Consider the following 18,968-nt stretch of genomic DNA (forward strand, 5'->3'; position numbering starts at 1 on the left):
GAGATAACTGAAGAGGCATAAACTCTTTATGAAGCATTGGGGAGACATGAATCAACTTCCTTTATTGTCATTCAAAAACTAGTCACAAACTGGGAGTGGAACTTATATATGAATGAATGAATAATACACTTTGAGAGGCATACAAAATTTCCAATATAAACTAGTTCAAATTTTGATTATAAACAGAAAAAAATGCATTTACCAAAAATCAACTCGCATACCCAACTCACGCTTTACTTGCAAGGGTCAAAAGAATGTACTCATACCTGATATGCAGTTCCTCAGATCCATCTCTGGGTGCCACAAGATCAAAAATCTACAAAAGGCAATCTGTATCTTCCAAATATTTCTGATACAGAGAATCCACCCACTACAGCAAATCCATCAGGGGAGGTTGCCCAGATGATGATTTGTTTTGAGTAGAACGAAGTGTTGACGAAACCCCCCTCCCTCTTCCTCTTCCTCTTCCTATACCAATAGCAGTTGAGGGGGGTGGGGCAAGTCTAGGTGCAATATTTTGATCACTCTTACTCGGCGCAAATATGGATCCAAGATCAGTGGATTTCTTGTCGGCATCATAAGTAAACTGGGATGGTATTCCCTGATTTTGCTTCTGGAATCCAATAGAATTTAGGGAATTGATGCCTCCACTCCCCGGACTGCTTGAATTGAAAGTCGAAGTTCCATGATTTTGTATCATTGGTTCACTAGTATTTTGGTTGTTGAGGGTCCAACTAGCATTGTCGTTTGTTTGAAAGTTCAAACTGTTCGGTGTAGTCATGGATGAAGCAGTTCCATATTTGTTCTTGGATGGTCCGACCACTCCGTTGTTCGAAGCTCCTGATGCACCTGCTAATGATCCACTAGGACGTGGAGGCCAGTCAGCAAAAGGGTCCTCGCCATCCAAGCTTGAAGTGGATGATGATCCTGTAGTTGCTTGCATCCCAGAATCAGCTATTATGGGTGTACTACTGGTAGAGTTCTGAGGAGGCCACTCAATATCAACTGGAAGACAGGATGCAACAGTTTGATTACTAGACAGAGATGTCGTCACAACAGAATTTGTTTGTATAGAATTTCCAGCTATGGATTGACCACCAAGAACAACAGGAGCAGACAAGACATTGCCAGTAGAACTTTGTGAGGATGCAGGTGTCTTAGAAGTCGGGCCCCAATCTTCGTCCCAAGCAGGTCGACTTTTTATTGTTGGAACCGAGACATCACTTGCTGTGATTGATGATTGTGACTGTGAGCCATTAGAAATCAGAGAGGGTTTCATTCCTGATATTCCAGAATCAGAAACAGCGACTCCTCTTTTCTCTTCTATTTTCCTGCGATGGATAAATATCGTTAGAATCAGAAATATACTGCTAAGAGTAACCTCTCCAAAAGCATGAAGCTACATTAACGTGCGTGCCCTCAATCATGCATACAGATTTTGGTTGTAGTGTTTAACAATATTACCTGAGAATGTCCTTGACAAAAAGCATATATTTAGCAAACTGCTGAACATTTAATTGTTGGGCTGAAAGAAGAGGTGTGAGTAAAGGAAGAACATGCTCCGCAACAAATTCAATTCCATACTGACAAAATGAGTGTCAGAAGGCAAGTTGGTTCAAGTAGTGCACAAAAATATTTTGCAAGAGTATCCTTCCAAAAACAGGTTGAACTAGATATGGTAAGTACCTGCTTAAGGATTGAATTTGCTACCCCAAGGGTACACATGAGAGTAGGAGCAGAACGGTCAACAGCTGTACAACGTTGAATTGTTTGCAAGATTTCTAGAACTGCGTGTTTATCAAGCATCGGAACCAATTCTCCAAAGCAGAGCAAAGCATTGACTCTGACCTGTACGTAGGAAGGAAAGCCCAAATTACCACTCATTTTTACATATGTAAAACACATCACACAATTGAGCAGAAAGTACCTAATCAATAGTCAATAGTCAATAGAGAAATAGGAAGATGCTAATTTACCATTCCAAAATCACTTAGAAGACACCATCAATAATGCATCTCAATCAAAATGAAGCAGGAATCTCTCGTAAGTAATTCATGTCAACAACATTATTATAACTCTCTCAGGTTCACTCAAGGATAAAGGCTAACAGATGAATGCCTATAAAAAACAACCACGTATCAATCAATTGCAATTACCTTTTTTTTCCCTTTTCTTTTTCTTGGATAGGAAATGGTACTTTACTTTCATTAGAAGGGAGGAATTACAAAAAAGATGACAAGACACCAAACAAATAGTAAAGATCTTCAAAGAACGAAGAATCAAATAGAACTGCAAGAACATACTTACCGCCGCAACTGTCGTCTTTAGAGCTAAGGTGTGAACACGGGGCAAAATTGTTTGTTTCACTAACTGTAAGAACACGACGATTTAAGCAAATGTGAATGCAAGGGTGGTGCATACCATAAAAAAGGTCAAAAAAAGATAATATTTGACAGTTTGAAACTTGTTGAGACATCCTAAAACTAATATTTCTTAATTAAAAAAGGCTTCAAGAAAAATAAATGAATAAAGAAAAGAGAGAGACAGCTAACAAAGTATGTTCTAGCATCACTTCTCTGATGCATTTGCAGACTAACTATCCCACCTTCATGAAAAGGAAGAGGGTTTGAGGGGATAAACTAGAAAGCGATCATAAACACAAGATATGGAGCTCTCACCTGTGTATCAAGTTGCTTGGCAAGGGAAACTGATTTTCTCAGACCTTCCTCTTGTATGCGAGCATCATTATCATCATAAGCCCGAACAATCAATGGCAGGACACTTGTTATTAATGCTTCTTGATTGGTCTACAAAAATGTCAGACTGGTTGAATGAGAAAAGTTGCCCTTGAACATGCTATCAAATAGAATTGAAAAACAAAGGAGGGAAAAGGAATACATAAACTGATGGCTGAAAAATCAGCTAAATGTAGTAAATGTTATTCAAGTGTCCACAATGAAACAAATTCATGCAAACATTTTCAAAGATTAAATTGTACAGAACAGTTATAAGTTCAAATACGATACCACGATTTCTTGAATACTGAGACCTAGTATGAATTCATGCATTGTCCCACCACGACCAACATCAAGTTCTCTTGTGCTTTTCCTTTCAGTTTCATTGTCCGCCGCAACAAGATCCCTACAGCCAAACTAAGTGACAATACAACAACTTCCATCACATCATGGGCTCCTTAACCACCTTGGTTCTCTCTTGTTAACAAGTAGTCATTCATGACAATATTTATCCTTGTGCCAAAATGCAATCCTTTCTCCCTTGTAGTTTTGTTGTAGCCTTCCAAACCAGTCCCAAAGCTAACCCCTATCACATCACTTTTCTTCCAAACGGACAAGGTATATTTTTTTTAATTATATGAATTTGTTTGGGTGAAAGGCTAGGTTCAAAAGAGTTCCCACCTCCATGGCCTCCCTCTTGAAGTATATCTCCCTTGCAAGACTTGGAGCTTCACGTAACAGTTCAACAGTGCAACCAACCAACACCTCAAATTGCTTGATACGCTCTCACACACCTGTTTCTTAACAGAGGGATGAAAAGCATTCATATATGGAGGGTCCCATGCAACTGGAATCATTTAATCAATGTCTACCTAAATTCCTCCCAACAACATGCCAATTCCTCTTCTCGATTCATCAGAACCAAGCTAGCACATTGCCTGCCATGCACAGAGAAATTGCTTCCATCTTGGCTGTTTCCATCAAATGGTTAACTTTGTAAAACACTCGGTCTGAAAACATAAATACATGAGAATCACTCCCTTCGAAGATAAGCAATGTCAACTTCCTTGGTGAGAACTTCAAATTCATTTGTTCAACACCAAACTCCCCTAACTTGGTGGTTTTAGGCTTGGTCCTGACGGCTTCACTATAGCCTTCTTTTAGGATTGTTGGGATAGCATTAAGGAGGTCTCGTGGAAGGTTTTCTGTAAGTTTCATGAGAGGGGCATTATTGATTCTAGAAAGAATGAAACCTACGTATGTCTCATTCCTAAGAAAGAGAAAACAAGGTAAAAGATATTAGACCCATGAGCCTTGTAGCAAGTTTGTATAAGATTATTGCTAAGACCTTAGCTGATAGATTGAGGTGAGTGCTTCCTAGTACTATCTCTAGTTCTTATGGAGCTTTTATTGTAGGGCAGAGAACTTTGGATTGGATCAAGTTCTTATTGCTAATGAAGCCATCAAGGACTATAAGGAGAGAAAAGAGGAAGAAATGATCTTTAAGATTGACTTTAAGAATGCGTATGACCATGTGGATTGGAGTTTCCTAGCTATAGTTTCGGGAAGAAGGGTTTTAGAACCAAGTGGAGAACTTGGATGTGAAGTTGTGACAGATCAGCAAATTTCTCTATTTTTCTTAATGGGAGACCTAAAAGCAATATTCAACAAAGGGAATTTGGCAACGTGATCCGGATCGCCTTTCCTTTTTCTCTTAGTGGTGGCATCAGGCTCGTGACGACAGAAGTGGAAAAGAATGTGATCAATGGATTTAAGGTGGATAAGGACTTAGTTCACCTGTCTCACCTTCGGTTTGCCAACTATGCTCTCTTTTTTTGTTTAGGAAAGGAGAGATAATTGTTAATCTCAACAGATTCTTGTTCCTTTTAGAAGTCACTTCTGATCTAAAGATTAACAGGGGAGAGAGTTCTCTTTTTAGTATAAATTGTTGTCCTTCCAAGTTAGCATCATCGGCCATGACAATGGGATGTGACGTTAGCCAGTTCTCTTCTACTTATTTGGGCTCCCTTTCAGTAGTAATCCTAAAAGCCATGTTTTTGGAATTATGTATCGGAAAAGTTCCTAAAATAGTTGTCGAGTTGGAAGAAGGTTTTTTTCTCCCAAGAGGGGAGACTTACTCTTATGCGGGCAGTCTTCAGTGAGATTCTCAACTCTTCTTGTCCTTGTTTAGGATCCTAGTCACCATGAGTAAAATGCTTCAGAGACTAAGTAACTTTGTGGGAGGGGGAATATCCCATTTGGTAAAGTGGGAGATGGTATTGAAGCTTGTTGAGCGAGCAAGTCTGGGCATTGGGAACTTGAGAATGCCCAACAAAGCTCTTTAGAATGACTGTGAGTGGGCATGGCTCCCATGCTTCTGAGTGGATTTCAAGTGGGGAGTTTCGGGATCTTAGCGAAAACCTTCGGGAAGCTTTTTCTTGTTCCCCCCTTTTCTGAATTTATCAAGTGTTATGTTGAGGAAGGATCACGAGTTTCTTTTTGGGAGAATCCTTTGGGTTAGCAGTAAACCTTTGTTCATCCTTTTTCCTTGTCTCTAAGTATTTATTTCCTTTCGAATAAGAGTTGCATTAGATAGTCTTAGTGTTGTCTTTTCCTGATCTCTCTTCTTCGATCTCCATAGGGTCTTGTCGCTCTCCATCGATACAGAGGAGATCGGTGTGGGATGGTTTCTTTATCCTTCGAGATCAAGTAATCACTCTTGGGAAAAGATGCTACGGTATGGATCTTGATCAACGTTTCTCTGGTCATTCCTACTTTTAGTCTATCTCTTTCTTGCCTCGTTAACTTTTTCTTGAGGCTTTTGTTTTCACCTCTCTCGAGAAGATTAAATCTTGGGGAATAATTTTTTTCTTTTTTTTAAAGGACTCCAGAATGAACATTGAATCTTGGTAATAGCTATTTCAAGGTCTCCTCCTAACGCCTCCACCTTGGTCATTGAAAACTTCCATTTCTTTCTTCCCCTATATGCCAAAAGATTTTCCCTTCACCAGTTTTAACCTAATGATTTTTGGCATTTTTTATAATATCTGACCAGAAAGCATCTAAACACACATCTCCTTCATGTAGCTGCTAGCTACTTAGATTAGGATTGTACTCCAATCCAATCTCCACTGTCAGATAATTTGAAATCTCCACAAATGGTCCCTACAGTTAACTAACTTCTGTAGCCGCAAGGAACTTTCCCCCTGTATTCCTGAAGAGCTTTTCCACTGGAGCTGCGATAATGGTTTCCTTCATTCTTTTTTCGACCAAAGACTCTGCATCCATCCCCCTTATATCACGAAACCTTCCCATGTCTCTATTCCTCTGAATTAATTCCCTATTTCCTTGGTCATGACTCATAATCGAGTGGTATCAAGAAGCTTTTATGTTCCACTCTATACTCAAAAAATTATTCACCTCTCCCTTGACCTCACAGTATTATAAAATAAAGATAGATGTGGAATTAGAGCACTATATATAATTAGTTACATTTTAGCATGTAAAATTACCAGCTAGCATCACCTCACAAAAAGCATACCTACTTGACGTTACCTTGTTAATAATAAGATCGGCACGCTTCACAAGCAGCAACAATGTGTCACCTGAAGCAGTACTCAGGACAGGAACAAGAGATGGCAAAGTTGATAGCTCAAAATCATGTTTATCCTGCAAGATTTAAGAAATTAATCTTATATTCCAAAATTATTATCCCACAAAACCAAATAGTAAATAGATGAACCGCAGAAGAATTAGAAGATAACACAAGTCACAACTAACTAGTAAATACACGAACAGCGGAATATACTAATAAAAAGGCCCTCCAATTGATAAAAATAAGAACCTCTGATTGTGGTCTTAGGAGGGTCATATCACACTCATACCATCATTTATATATAGAAAAAATATTTTAGTAAAGCTCCTTGATGTAGGGGTATATAGTTTTCATATTTTACATTTCATCCCATCAATGAAAGATTATATTTCTCAAAACAGAGAAGAGGAAGGCATCAACCAAGGAGAGAAGCTAACAATATGTCAGCCAATTAAACATCAGTTCCTCCCTTGTAAATGAACCATGAAGTGTCTCTATTTTTTATTATAAGACGGATAGATAAGGCAACAATATAGTCCAGCTGAAATATAGAAATTGAACAACAACAAGATTCAAGTCATTAAATCCATTCCTAAAAAATTCCAGATTCTACATATCAATCTAGACGAAGTCGCAACTTCTTGGCTTGTTTAACACACCTCAGACCCAAAAGTAATGCAGCAAAATAAATAATTAAATAATAAAAAAATCCATGCATTACGAAGTCCAGGTTCAAGCAACACAATCTTAGAGAAAACTCATATATACATTTATATAGATACGTATGTGTGCATACATGCATGAACATATATGTGTGTGTGTGTGTGTGTGTGTGTGTGTGTGTTAATATAAGGAAACAAATTGATCAATACCATCACTAGTTTATATTCAGAACATGTATTTACCATGTCCACATACGAAAAAGAAAACCGGACAAACTTGAAAGAAAGCAACTAAAATGCATGAGTGATATATACATTTATATACATATCTGTGTATGTATTTGTGTATATGTATTTATATCTATCTATATATATGTTTAAATACGGGAAAAAATTAACCAATACCATCCTTAATTTATCCATCATTAAGTTATACTCAGAACCAAACATGTATTTACCAAGTCCACCTACGAAAAAGAAAATTGCACATCTTAAAAGAAAGCAACAAAAATGTGTGTGGTGTGTCTACATATATACATATGTTTAGTATTTAGGAACAAATTGAGATATGCTATATTTTATTACTATTTAGTACCATACACCTACCAACTTCAGATTTTTAGTGGAACTGCAGTATGCCAGGAAATCTCATTGAAAAAAAAAAAAAAATGGAAATCAAGAATATAACATGAAATTAATAAACTTCATATGGCCCCTATCAATTCTGTAAACTTCAACGTCAACTTTTGCATGCAACCTTAGTAAGATTAATAAATAAATAATGAAACCATGGAGGTTTTGTACCTGAGACTCTGCTATTGTGAATACCATGGGAAGAATTATAGGTTGTATAACCATATTACGTAATTCTGCACAGAGAGGTGGAAGGACCTGCAAAAGACACAACGAAACCCTCAATGGGAGATCCCTATTCTTTTACTACATATATATATTTTAAGTTGGGAAAGCACAAGACTACTAGTAAACTCCTCGTCTTATAAATGTGTGTGAGCATTTGATGGACTTATTTATATTCTTACTCTGTGGAGTAATTACTAATTGGAATGCAAACTGAGATAACTTATAAGTAGTCAAAGCACCATGTCCAAGACAAGGGTGTTTCTGGAAATTGCGTTATTAAGTGTAATCAAATAATTCAACCGATGAAAAAAAAACAAAACAAAACGGAGGGGCAACAATTGCAATCCATTAGTTGTTCATCCCTGAGGATTCAAATTCTGGTGTTCTACTTTGATAAGGCTGACTTTTGCTTCAAAATATAGCATCAAGTATCTTTGGTTCCTTTTGTAGTTGCATCCTAAAGAGTTTTTCAACTGTAGTCCGTCCTTCATTTCTACAAACTGGGGAAGTTTATCATATATCGTTGGCTGTTCCTGTTTTTTTTTTTCCCCTTTAATTGTAAGCATTTAGACTAGTTTACGTGTAGTCTCATCTACCTCAGAGGACAACCATTTTAATCCTATAAAATTTGGCAAAAGAGAGTTGGGTAGGTAGTGGCCACATAATTTAAACCCATGCATCAAAGACATGGTTTACGGCTTTTCACCATGTCCCCTTGGGCCTTGACCACTGGGCACTAAGTCAACCACAACGATTATCTTTAGCTTGTTTTCTATCACCTAACATGCTTCATTCAATCAATGAATTTTTGTATCTAATAAAAGAAACAAAATTTTATAATGTAAGATCAGAAAGCATGACAACAACCAGAAAATTCATAGATAAATATGCCAGAAGAAAATCAAACCTTATAGCGCAATATACGGGAATCAAAATCTTTCCACATATCAGATAGAGCTTTCAAGAAGTCAGACTTTTGCATGTTATCTCTTTCCTGAAAAGTATTAATAATAAAGTAACAAATTTCCAATTTCAACTATCCTTACTTTGTTATTTTAAGTAACTGCTGGATAACACTTCAGCGAAACACAAATCAGTAAAGTTGAAATGGAAAGAATTACAAGCATGTGGTCAAGAAAGCGAATAGCACGCAGCCTTGTGTCATCCCGAAAAAATGGGGAATCTGCAAGAAAATCAAATAAATGTAGATTTGAACAGACTATAACCAGCACAAACAATGGAAAAATGACTAATATTGTGCTTTTTTCTGGGGGGAGTGCTTTAGTCAGAATCACGAAGGATCTAACATTAAGCATACTTACAAGTGGCATAATCAACATGAAAAGGATAATTCGAATCTCATATTAGATTTCATCAAGAGCATGTAATTTGTGCAACCGTTTCTATTTTCCAACTTCTGTGGACGGTACCAAATATCCAATGTTACAACTTAATCAACATAATTTCTCTTGAAGCTGAAGGAGGATGTATCAGTTAGATGGAATTCCCAATTGTATTACCTGTGAACGTCATTGCTGTTGGCCGGAGAGACTCATTTGATGAGAGCATTCTTTGCAAATCAGGAACTAACTCCCGAGGAATTGAAGCAAACGACTCAGTTGACAGGTAAGTTAAGGAATTCATGTACTAAGGGGGAAGGAACAGAAAACCAAAAGAAAAAAATAACAAGAATTAGGAACTTCGATAAATGGTATGATTTACAAGAATATTTGTGCCAATTCCTTTAACTTTCATATAATAGTTTTTCCAACAGGTATATTATCCTCAGTCTATACCTTTTAAGAATTCAGATAGAGAGATGAAAAGTAACTCTATAACAACTACTAAGTACAACAATAAAGCTTTAGTGCACCATGTACACATCCTTAAAAAAAAGCTAATACATGTACAAAACCAACCAATATATGGCAACATTATCAAGCTTCCAGCATCATAATACATAATGCGGTTTAAATACATAATTCAGCATACAACATTTCCAATTCACTTAAGTTGAAAAGAATAGCTAATTGATTTGTGTACCATGCATAACGGGTAGTGGTATAGTAGCACACAGTTGAGGACACTAAAAGCAAGCCTTTGTAATAGCATGCTATTTTCCAATGCATACTAATACTTTATCGCTTTACAAGTTTTAGGACCAGGAATCTTAATCACTCCCGGACCTCAACGCTTACAGGCAGACTAATTGAAGCTCAATAACAAGTGCTACTGGGCATCAGCTGGAACTTTTAGTGTGTTCTTAATAAAATTACAGTAGACCTCTCAACACCTTCATTAACACCAGTCATAATCATAAAGGTCTGCTAGCCTCAAGAAAAGAAAACAGGAAAAATGTACTAATTTTATACGCTTGGCTAATAAATTCACATTAGAAACACCAGTGGTTCTTAATTAACTAAACTAGAAATCAGAGAGAGTTTTGTACTTGATTTCTTCCGCTGAAGACCAAGAATATGGTTTTCCTTCTACATCAAGCCATTTAAGGAGACTCAAACTAATTGAAATATACAAGGAAAGACCAGAAAAACAAGAATCTCCTATCATGAAAATCAAAATTATCTGGACAAGACTTTCCCATTAGTCAAATATATTAGCATTAATTTAGGACATATTTGTTTAGTTCATGAGTTAGTATCCAAACTAAGAATGATTGATATCTATTACTCAGCTTGAACGGAGTGTCGAAGGTTATTTATGTAATCTCATTAAACAAGGGATGTACTGGAACTCCCTAATTTATCTGGTTGGATTGATTTAAATTTAATTACCTAATATCTAGGGGTTATTATTTAGATTTAGTTATCTAGTATCTAGGAATTATTATTTAGATCTATTGTGACATAGTAATTAGAGATTTGATTAATAGTATTTAGGGAATTTAGATTATCTATTGATTTAGACTTAGTCGGTCTTTCCCTATAAAAGAAACATGTCATTCTTTGGAAAAAAAAAAAAAGAAAAAGAAAGAAAGAAAAGCAAGTAAGATGATTTAAACTTGCAATAATAAGCATTGTAAGCAAATTAGTCAGAAAAGGTGATTAAGTGAAGAAAGAATGAACTTGGATATACCATTTTAACATTGTTGAAGCAGTCAAACAGAGGCTTTCTAGCAACCAAATGGTAAGCAAGGCATCCAAAGCTGAAAATATCAGAGGAACTTCCAGCCAAAGATGATTTACTTTTGACCAACTCAGGAGCAGTATAATTCAGCGATGGCTGAAGAGGTAGCACAGAATCTTCAACGTCATACTCCTGTGCATTTTAACAAAAATTAACATAGAAGTCTCAATTAGTTTTGGTGACGATGATCTTTAATCATATCATAATATTGTATGAGCAAAATCTGTATAAAGAGTGAAAATTATAGGAAGCTGGCTAGCTTGTACATTAACATGAGGATAAAAGCAACGCCCAGTATTCATAGATACAAGACACACTAATAAGGATGTAAAATTTATGACTAAACTGAAGGCTGGAGCATGAAACTGAAACAGGATTTTCTTTCTTTCTTTTTTACAAACCAATGGAACAGGATTATAGAGTGAATAAATCATAAAAGAACGAAAATGCATATAAATGGAAAGTTCCATATCAAAAAGACTTGACCTCCTTTTCAGATCACAACTGCCTGACAAAGGCACTATCCAACAGATTTTATAACGTTTAAAATTTAACAAGCAACCAGTGGATGTCGAACTCACTGAGTAGTGGAAACCCTGCATGGCAGTCATGTCACTCGAAGTCTGATCGACTGGAATTGCAAAGCCAAATCCAGCAAGTTTCCAAGCTCCATTTGAAGTGATGAGGACATTCTGCAAAGTCATAATTTCAAGTTACATACACAGATCAAATGTATTAGGAACTGCACAGGGTGGATGGGTGGGGAGTTGTATCTAGTTTCTGTTCGTGGTTCAAATTATCTGCAGCAATTGAATCATGAATTGGGTCTACATGTTTGAGGATCTGAGACCAATAAAATAGAAGATGGGAGCTTTTCTGCAATCTTCTTTGTTATTTTGAAGTGGGGGGTATTTCTCTCAACAACTCTACTGAGTTTGTATCATTCAACACTTCAGCACTTGTGCCTTTTCAATTCTCAATGAAGCAAAAAACCAACTTCACACAATCTCAGGATTTTTAAAAAACGGTTTTAAGCTACCAAGACAATGAGGTAATAAACAGAGAATAACTTTTTTTAATCAAAACGATTTTCACCAATTAACTTAGCCTGATCCCAAGCAAGGAAAAAGTTGAAATAAAATTGTACCTCAGGAGATATAGCACGGTGAATGAGATGTGCATTGCTATGAAGAAAGTTCAAAGATTCTGCTATCTGAAGCAAACCATGCTTTATTTCCAGTAATCCCATTTCCTGTGAAATGTAGATGAAGAACAATCTGATGAGAGCAGAGAAGCCTTTAAGCAAGCTACAAGCATCACATGATTAGAGATTCAACCGTATATATAATCATGCATATGCCACATATGAGAAATATAAGTCAGAATTGATTTTCTCAATCAATGAAGAAATGGGTTTATGGATAGAATAGAAGCTCTTTCTCAACATTAATTTATTAGTAACACATTTGACACTTACTCATAATTATCCACAAAACACTTACATTTACAAATGGCAAACCAACAAAATAAACACTTTTACAAAAGAATGGGATGAAGTTTACAAATAACACACACACACACCAAACAAGGACAACAGAAATCAGACTTAAGAATCTCATACTACACAACCCCAGACTTGTTAAAACGGTGAGCTAAATCATCATCTTGAAGTGAAACCCAAAACATTTAGTAAGCCTCCACCAAAAAAAGGTTAAAAGATGACCTCCATCTACCGTGGAAAAAAAAAAAGAGGAAAAGATGATCTCCATCTACAGTGGTTTCTGTTTTTTGATCAATGGAGAAAGGTCTAGAGTGATCGGGTGCCTAATGTGTCATCACCAGTTATAACATCATCAACATACACATCCAACGGAATGACACCACTTTCAAATTGTTTATAAAAGACAAAATGATCTGATGTGCTTTTCCACATTCCAAAGTTTTCAATCACCTAATTTAATTTTCCAAACCATGCTTGTGGTCTCTACTTAAATCCATACAAGGATTTAAAAAGGTGATGTACCATTCCATTCTCCCCCTGAGCAATCTTGTGGTTGCTCCATATACACCTCTTCTTGAAGATCACCATAAAAAAAGGCATTTTTAATATCAGGTTGATGCAAGAGCCAACGATGAATGGATGCTAATGGAACAAATAACCTGAGAAAAGCCAATTTAGCAACCGGAGAAAAAGTATCAGAATAATCGACACCATAAGTTTTTGCATAGTCTTTGTGTTACAAGACGAGACTTCGACCGAGCTACAGGTCCTCTGGATTGACATTGACTGCTTGCCCATGTACATTTGATAGCTTATTGCCTACCAGAAGAGAAATTAAATTCCAAGTACAATTCTCATCTAAGGCAATGCTTTCTACTATTGCAGCACATCATCTAGAATGAGACAAAACTTCATGAACAGTTTTAGGAACGCTTACAGACTTCGTGGATGCAATGAAAAAACATGTAGAAGATGACAAAAGGTTATATGAAACAAAAGAGGAAATGGAATAAGTGTACTGGCGTTACCTTTAAGAAGAGCAATAGGAAGATCATCGTTTGTTCCTGAATCCAAGGACAAAGAAACCTTTAGTACAAGGCATGTAACTAAGGGAAGTGGTCGTCGAGAATAAACTTGAGTAGCAGGTGGGTCATTAGAAATAGGTATAGATGGAGATGGATGGTTAGAGGACTCAAAAGAGGAAACAATTATGTAGACAAGAAAATCATCATCTTCCTCTAAATGATCTCCTAACTCTTAGTTGAAGGTGAAGAAAAGAAAGAAATTTTTTGAAAGAACGTGACATCAGAAAGACAAAGTATCGATCAAGACTGAAAATAACGCCAATACCCTTTTTCTGAACACGAGAATAACCAAGAAATATAAATTTTAAGAACTTCGGATCTAGTTTTGTGAGTTGGGGGTGAATTTCCCAAGCAAGGAAGTACAACTAAATAGTTTGAGTAAAAGAGAAAACAAAGGTTGTCTGAGACACAAAATATGACAAGGTATCTCACCCTTAAGAACTTAGGAAGGCATGCGATTTATTAAGAAAAAAGCCCGTCAAAACAACGTCAGACCGAAAATACTTTGGAACATACATCTGAAACATTAAGGCTCTTGCAATTTTGAGGAGATGGCAATTCTTTCATACTACAACTTCATTTTGAGATGGAGTATCAACACAAGAAGATTGATGAAAAATTTCATGTTCACCTAAATAAGAACTAAGAGCACGAGAAAAGTATTCTTCAACATTATTACTTCGTAGAACTTTAAGAGAACCACTAAATTGAGCAAATTTCAACATGGAAGTTACAAAAATGAGAAAAATAACTCTACAGAGACTTTTCATTAAATATAACCAAATTGCACGAGAATAATCGTCTACAAAGGAAACAAAATACCAAACTCTCTCTTGGACCCAATAGGACACTGACCTCAGGCATCAAAATGGGCAAACTAAAAAAGAGCACTGCTCGTTTATTGACCCTAGGGTACAGACTTGGAAGATGAAACTTAGTAAACTGGGAGGACTCACAATCTAAAGAAGACAAATGTTTACCTAAAGAAGACAAATGATTACACTAAGGACAAAGAATGTTAATGTTAGGATTTACATAGACATAATTAAGATTATTCCCTCAATACTCCCCTCAGGTTGCAAAAGAGATATCATCCATATCCAACTTGGACAGGATAGGATTATATACAATATTGATCGCACAACTTTGACGATACGACTTCAACAGTAGCTATGAAGGCTCTGAATAAATTTGGTTAAGGTGGAAGATTGATAGCTACAAAGGCTACACGATTAATCATACCTCTCGGAATAGAATGGCTCTGATACCATGTTACAAGTTTAAATTATCTTACTCACATCACTCCTTAATTTTCAAGGAGATACATGTGCCTTTTATAATAAAGAAAGGTAATAGTTCTAACTAGACCCCTAGATACTAAGTAAACAAAAAAAAAATAAAAAAAATCTAACTAAATTCTTAAATACTAGATAACAATATAGATATAATTAAGGCTAGGATTAACATAGATATAATTCAGGTCATTTCTTCAATAAATCATAATAGACCTTTGCATAAGAAGTAGAGGCAACATGTAAAAATTGAAACCACTAGCTCTTATTCAACAGTTTCCTGCAATCACATTTCATATGTTTAGGTTTGTGACAATAGTGGCAAACAACATCTCTTGAATTTGACTTTTGAGTATTGGGATTTCCTCAAGACATGTTCGATCCTACCTCTCTATTACCTCTATTCACTTGGATAATAGACTCAAATGGAAAAATCACTTGCAACTTCTCTGTGCAAAGACTTCAATTATAATCGTCTTCCAACAATGAGATGCTTGAACTAGAAAGAACTTAATCTTTAGTCGTATCATATTTAGATGCAAGGTAAACTAGGAAACTCATAAATAATTGCTCATGCTGGGCAGTCTTTACTTTTACATCAATACCAATCAATAGCAAATCATCAAAATCTACAAATGTTATCTTGCACTCCATAAAATAACCCGTTGGAGGTTTATCACCTTGATCAGGTTGAAAAAGAGTTTTGCACGCATCAAACACTATACTAATGTTTCCGTTCCTTGAAAAAAGAAATTTCAAGAGTTCCAATAGCCCTTAACCGATTCACAGTGATAACTAGCCCAACTATCTCACTCTCAATTGAGTTCTTTATCCGTAGAATCGCCCTTTAACCAAGCAATTCTAGTATCATCTATCTATGGTGCTTTTGCAGTCAAATGATCCTCCATATCAATGCTCTAAATATAATGACTAACGTTAGTCCACCATGCATAAAATTGGTTTCATTCGGCTCTTTTCTTTTTTTTTCTTTTTTTTTATAAGAGACAATTTCATTGATGATTGAAATTTACAAAAGAAATGTAATATCGATGATGATTACAAAAGACCTTCCCAATTTACAATGAGGGAGGTATAACTATAGGAAGTAAAAATATTAGACAGCTTACATCAAGATATAGCTTAGTAAACCACATTGTTGAAGAGTTTTGTATAAGTCTGTGTTTTTTCCGCGAATATCTTTTTATTTCTTTCTTTTCACAAATTCCAAAAGAAAGTCATGATGAGGCTTTTCCGAGTAGGCCTTTTGCATTCTTGAATGGGTGGTACGTTAAGGTCATGTCCAATAGATCCTTTACCTCCTAAGGAGGTGTGAGATGTCATCCGAATATATTGAGAATTGTTGTCCAAAAGTTCTGAACGTATGTGCATTGCATAAATAAGTGGCTTTGTGATTTCTTTACTTTCTTGCATAATGGACACCAATTTGAAGAAAGAGTAATGCAAGACATTCTTTTTTGAAGATTTTCGCTTGTGCTAATGGCTCATGTGCTATTTCCCCTAGGAAGAACTTCACCTTTATAGGGTGATGTCATTTCCATACTGTCTTTACCGGATTTATTGCTTCTACTTTTTTCCTCATGACCATCATCAAGGATTTTGTAGAGTAGACCCCGTCAGCGCTAGGGAGCCAAGTCAATGAGTCTGCTTCGTTTGACAATATCACTGAGACAAGGCAAGGCTTAATTCAACCCATTTTGTTGCTTCATTATCCTTTAAATTCCTACCAAGTTTTAAGTCCCAAAATTTGTTAACAACATTCCATATATTTTTTATCGTGGCTTTTTGGCAATGAGAGAGCCTGTACAAAAGTGGATACCATAGGGCTAGCGTGATATTTTCAATCCATAGGTCGGTCCAAAATGATGTGCTTCCTCCATCACCCACCCTACGGCGAATTCGGTTGGTGATGAGGTTTTGATGTTCCTTTATGTACTTCCAAGGCCCTTTTGCAGATGAGGGGGGTGGGTACCACATTTAGCTCATGTTTTGTAATCTTGGATGTCATCAAAATGATGTCGAAAACATTACTACTACATTTTTTTCAACTATAACCCCAAATAGACCAATTTCTAGCTTAACAGAAAACGATAAATTGTATCTCAAGAAACCATAATATTCCCAAACAAGGATGCCACCAAATACCAAAAAACCGGACACGGTATGACCAAAACCAACACACCAATAGATTGAGTATAATATGGTGAGCAAACCCACGGAAGACAAATCACAACCAGCAGCACACACGCCCTCACGTGCCAGTGTGTGGTGGTGACACCAATGCGTGAGCCTCACATACCGCTCAGATCTAGACTGAATTTTAGGGAAACATTGATCAACGACTAGGCTTTCGAATGATGTGGTCAATGAGACAAAACGGCAACAAAAAAGAACCAATTGGTTGACAAAACCATAGGTCAAAAGAAAAATAAAACCTTAATTGACCTAAAGCTCTAGTACCACATAACTGCAAAAGGTTTGAGAAAATCAGAACCCTCTATTTCACTTACAAAAGAGATATATGCATAGGTACAAGATAAATCAAAGTAGGAGAAAGTTAAAAAATTAAAAAAAAAAAAAAAAAAAAAACAATAAATAACAAGGCAACTAATATATTTACAGAAAACAATAACAACTCTAACATGAATTTTTCATGTCTTTAACTTATCAATGAAAAGCTTTTCTCCCATAAAAAATGTACACAAGTTAAATTGACAATACAACTCAAGCTTGTATGTAATCATTACCCATCTTCTTCAAAGCAAGTGTAACGAAATTGGAAACTTATGAAGAAGTTGACAATAAATATTACGTCGAGTGATTATTGTATCCACACAAATTGCAGCAAATGACTATAATATTTTGGCATCAACTAGATTACCCAATATCACAACTTTCAGACCGATAATTCAATTGAATAACATAAGAGGCTCCTCAAACTCAATCTGGTTTCGCATTTACTAAACTAACCCAGATTGGAAAACACCTTGGAAAAAGAAAAAATAAAGAAAATTGAGGGAAATGGGGCTCTACATACCAAATCTTTGAGCTCATTAGGAACCTTAGCAACATTCTCCAGATTCCCAACAACATTTGCCACCGAAGCAAACAGCGGCTCGGTAACCATAGCCATGGCATTCTTATTCTCATCCAACGCCTGCACCACATGAACCACTCCCGGATGCCTCAGCTTCACCAACCGCCCCGCATCGGATCGAATCAGATCCAAAAACGAATCCTCAGCAGACTTCGACAACCCCGCGCGAGCCCTAGCCTCCGATAGAGCCCTCTTATCCAAAACCCATACGCAAACAGCGGGATATTGCTGAGACCGCGAAGAATCACGAGCCTTCGCAGAATACAATTTCCAAGCCATGCCAGGACCGGCGGAGCCGATCTGATCGATAAGATCGTAATCCTGAAGGGGCCTGGGTCCGGTGACTTCCTGGACGGTGGTCTGAACGGTTTTCTCAATCACCGCGGCGGTCTTGGCCAGGGCTTGGGTGAGAGTTTTCATATTCAACGCCATTTTTGTGCTTCTTCACCGAACTGTGTAAGTTTACATACCAAAAATGTCGAAGAATTGTAGATGAAGATGATGATTTTGGGGGAATGGAAGAAGGATAGAGGAATTCGGAAGGATCAAGGCAACAGTGTTTGGGGTTCTTCCATTTCTCTGTTGCAGTCTACGCGTGGTTTGGTTTCCTTAATTTTTCTTCTTAGTTCATTCATTTGCCGTTTACCGTTGAAAGGTTAATTACTATTTTACCCTTCCAACTTTTCTTTTAGATCACCATTTTTGTCCACTTCCGTTTTTTTTTTTTTTTTTTTTTTTTTAATTGGAAATTCATTTTTCTATTTTATCAAATTTAACCTTTTTACTTAAATTGCAATCTCCACTCTCCATCCAATTTTTTTTATAATCCACCCAGTAATTTTAACAAAAATAAATAAATAAAAATTACCAATAATTTTGTCAAAAAAGTCACAAATTTAAATATAAAAAATTAGTTCTAAAATATTTTTTAAAAACGTTTAAAGAGTATTAATGAAAATTTTAAAAGGGTATTTATGA

The 18,968-nt window shown here is 36.3% G+C and overlaps 1 protein-coding gene across 7 annotated transcripts; it reads right to left on the bottom strand.

The window, feature by feature from the left end:
• Nucleotides 1-41: 41 nt before the first annotated feature.
• Nucleotides 42-18,581, bottom strand: LOC111471932 (SCY1-like protein 2). 7 transcript variants are annotated; one of them, XM_023117601.1, is made up of 16 exons: nucleotides 17,931-18,038; nucleotides 14,100-14,214; nucleotides 13,527-13,562; nucleotides 12,145-12,249; nucleotides 11,579-11,689; nucleotides 10,947-11,129; nucleotides 9,374-9,500; nucleotides 8,975-9,036; nucleotides 8,761-8,847; nucleotides 7,797-7,883; nucleotides 6,291-6,404; nucleotides 2,679-2,807; nucleotides 2,308-2,370; nucleotides 1,687-1,848; nucleotides 1,465-1,583; nucleotides 42-1,331 (listed from the first exon to the last, which is right to left on the bottom strand). In XM_023117601.1, exons 2-16 carry the CDS (start codon nucleotides 14,148-14,150, stop codon nucleotides 371-373), a joined length of 2,397 nt encoding a protein of 798 aa, XP_022973369.1. In that variant the 5' UTR covers nucleotides 14,151-14,214; nucleotides 17,931-18,038; the 3' UTR covers nucleotides 42-370. The 7 variants fall into 7 exon arrangements, with proteins under 7 accessions (XP_022973369.1, XP_022973370.1, XP_022973371.1 ...); XM_023117602.1 differs by lacking the exon at nucleotides 14,100-14,214 and adding an exon at nucleotides 13,021-13,317 and having other exon boundaries at nucleotides 17,931-17,977; XM_023117603.1 differs by lacking the exon at nucleotides 17,931-18,038 and adding an exon at nucleotides 13,021-13,157 and having other exon boundaries at nucleotides 14,100-14,150.
• Nucleotides 18,582-18,968: the final 387 nt, after the last annotated feature.

The sequence above is a fragment of the Cucurbita maxima genome, unplaced genomic scaffold (assembly GCF_002738345.1).
Source record: "Cucurbita maxima cultivar Rimu unplaced genomic scaffold, Cmax_1.0 Cma_Scf00061, whole genome shotgun sequence".
Taxonomy (NCBI): Eukaryota; Viridiplantae; Streptophyta; class Magnoliopsida; order Cucurbitales; family Cucurbitaceae; genus Cucurbita; species Cucurbita maxima.

Bases quoted from the DNA above. Each gene is read 5' to 3' on its own strand.
- LOC111471932 (XM_023117599.1), bottom strand. From the start codon at position 18,422: ATGGCGTTGAATATGAAAACTCTCACCCAAGCCCTGGCCAAGACCGCC. The intron at 11,130-11,578 runs GTGAGTTCGACA...TAAAATGCACAG, and splicing joins TGCAGGGTTTCCACTACTCA to GAGTATGACGTTGAAGATTC. The intron at 2,808-6,290 runs GTAACGTCAAGT...ACATTTTTGTAG, and splicing joins CCGATCTTATTATTAACAAG to ACCAATCAAGAAGCATTAAT.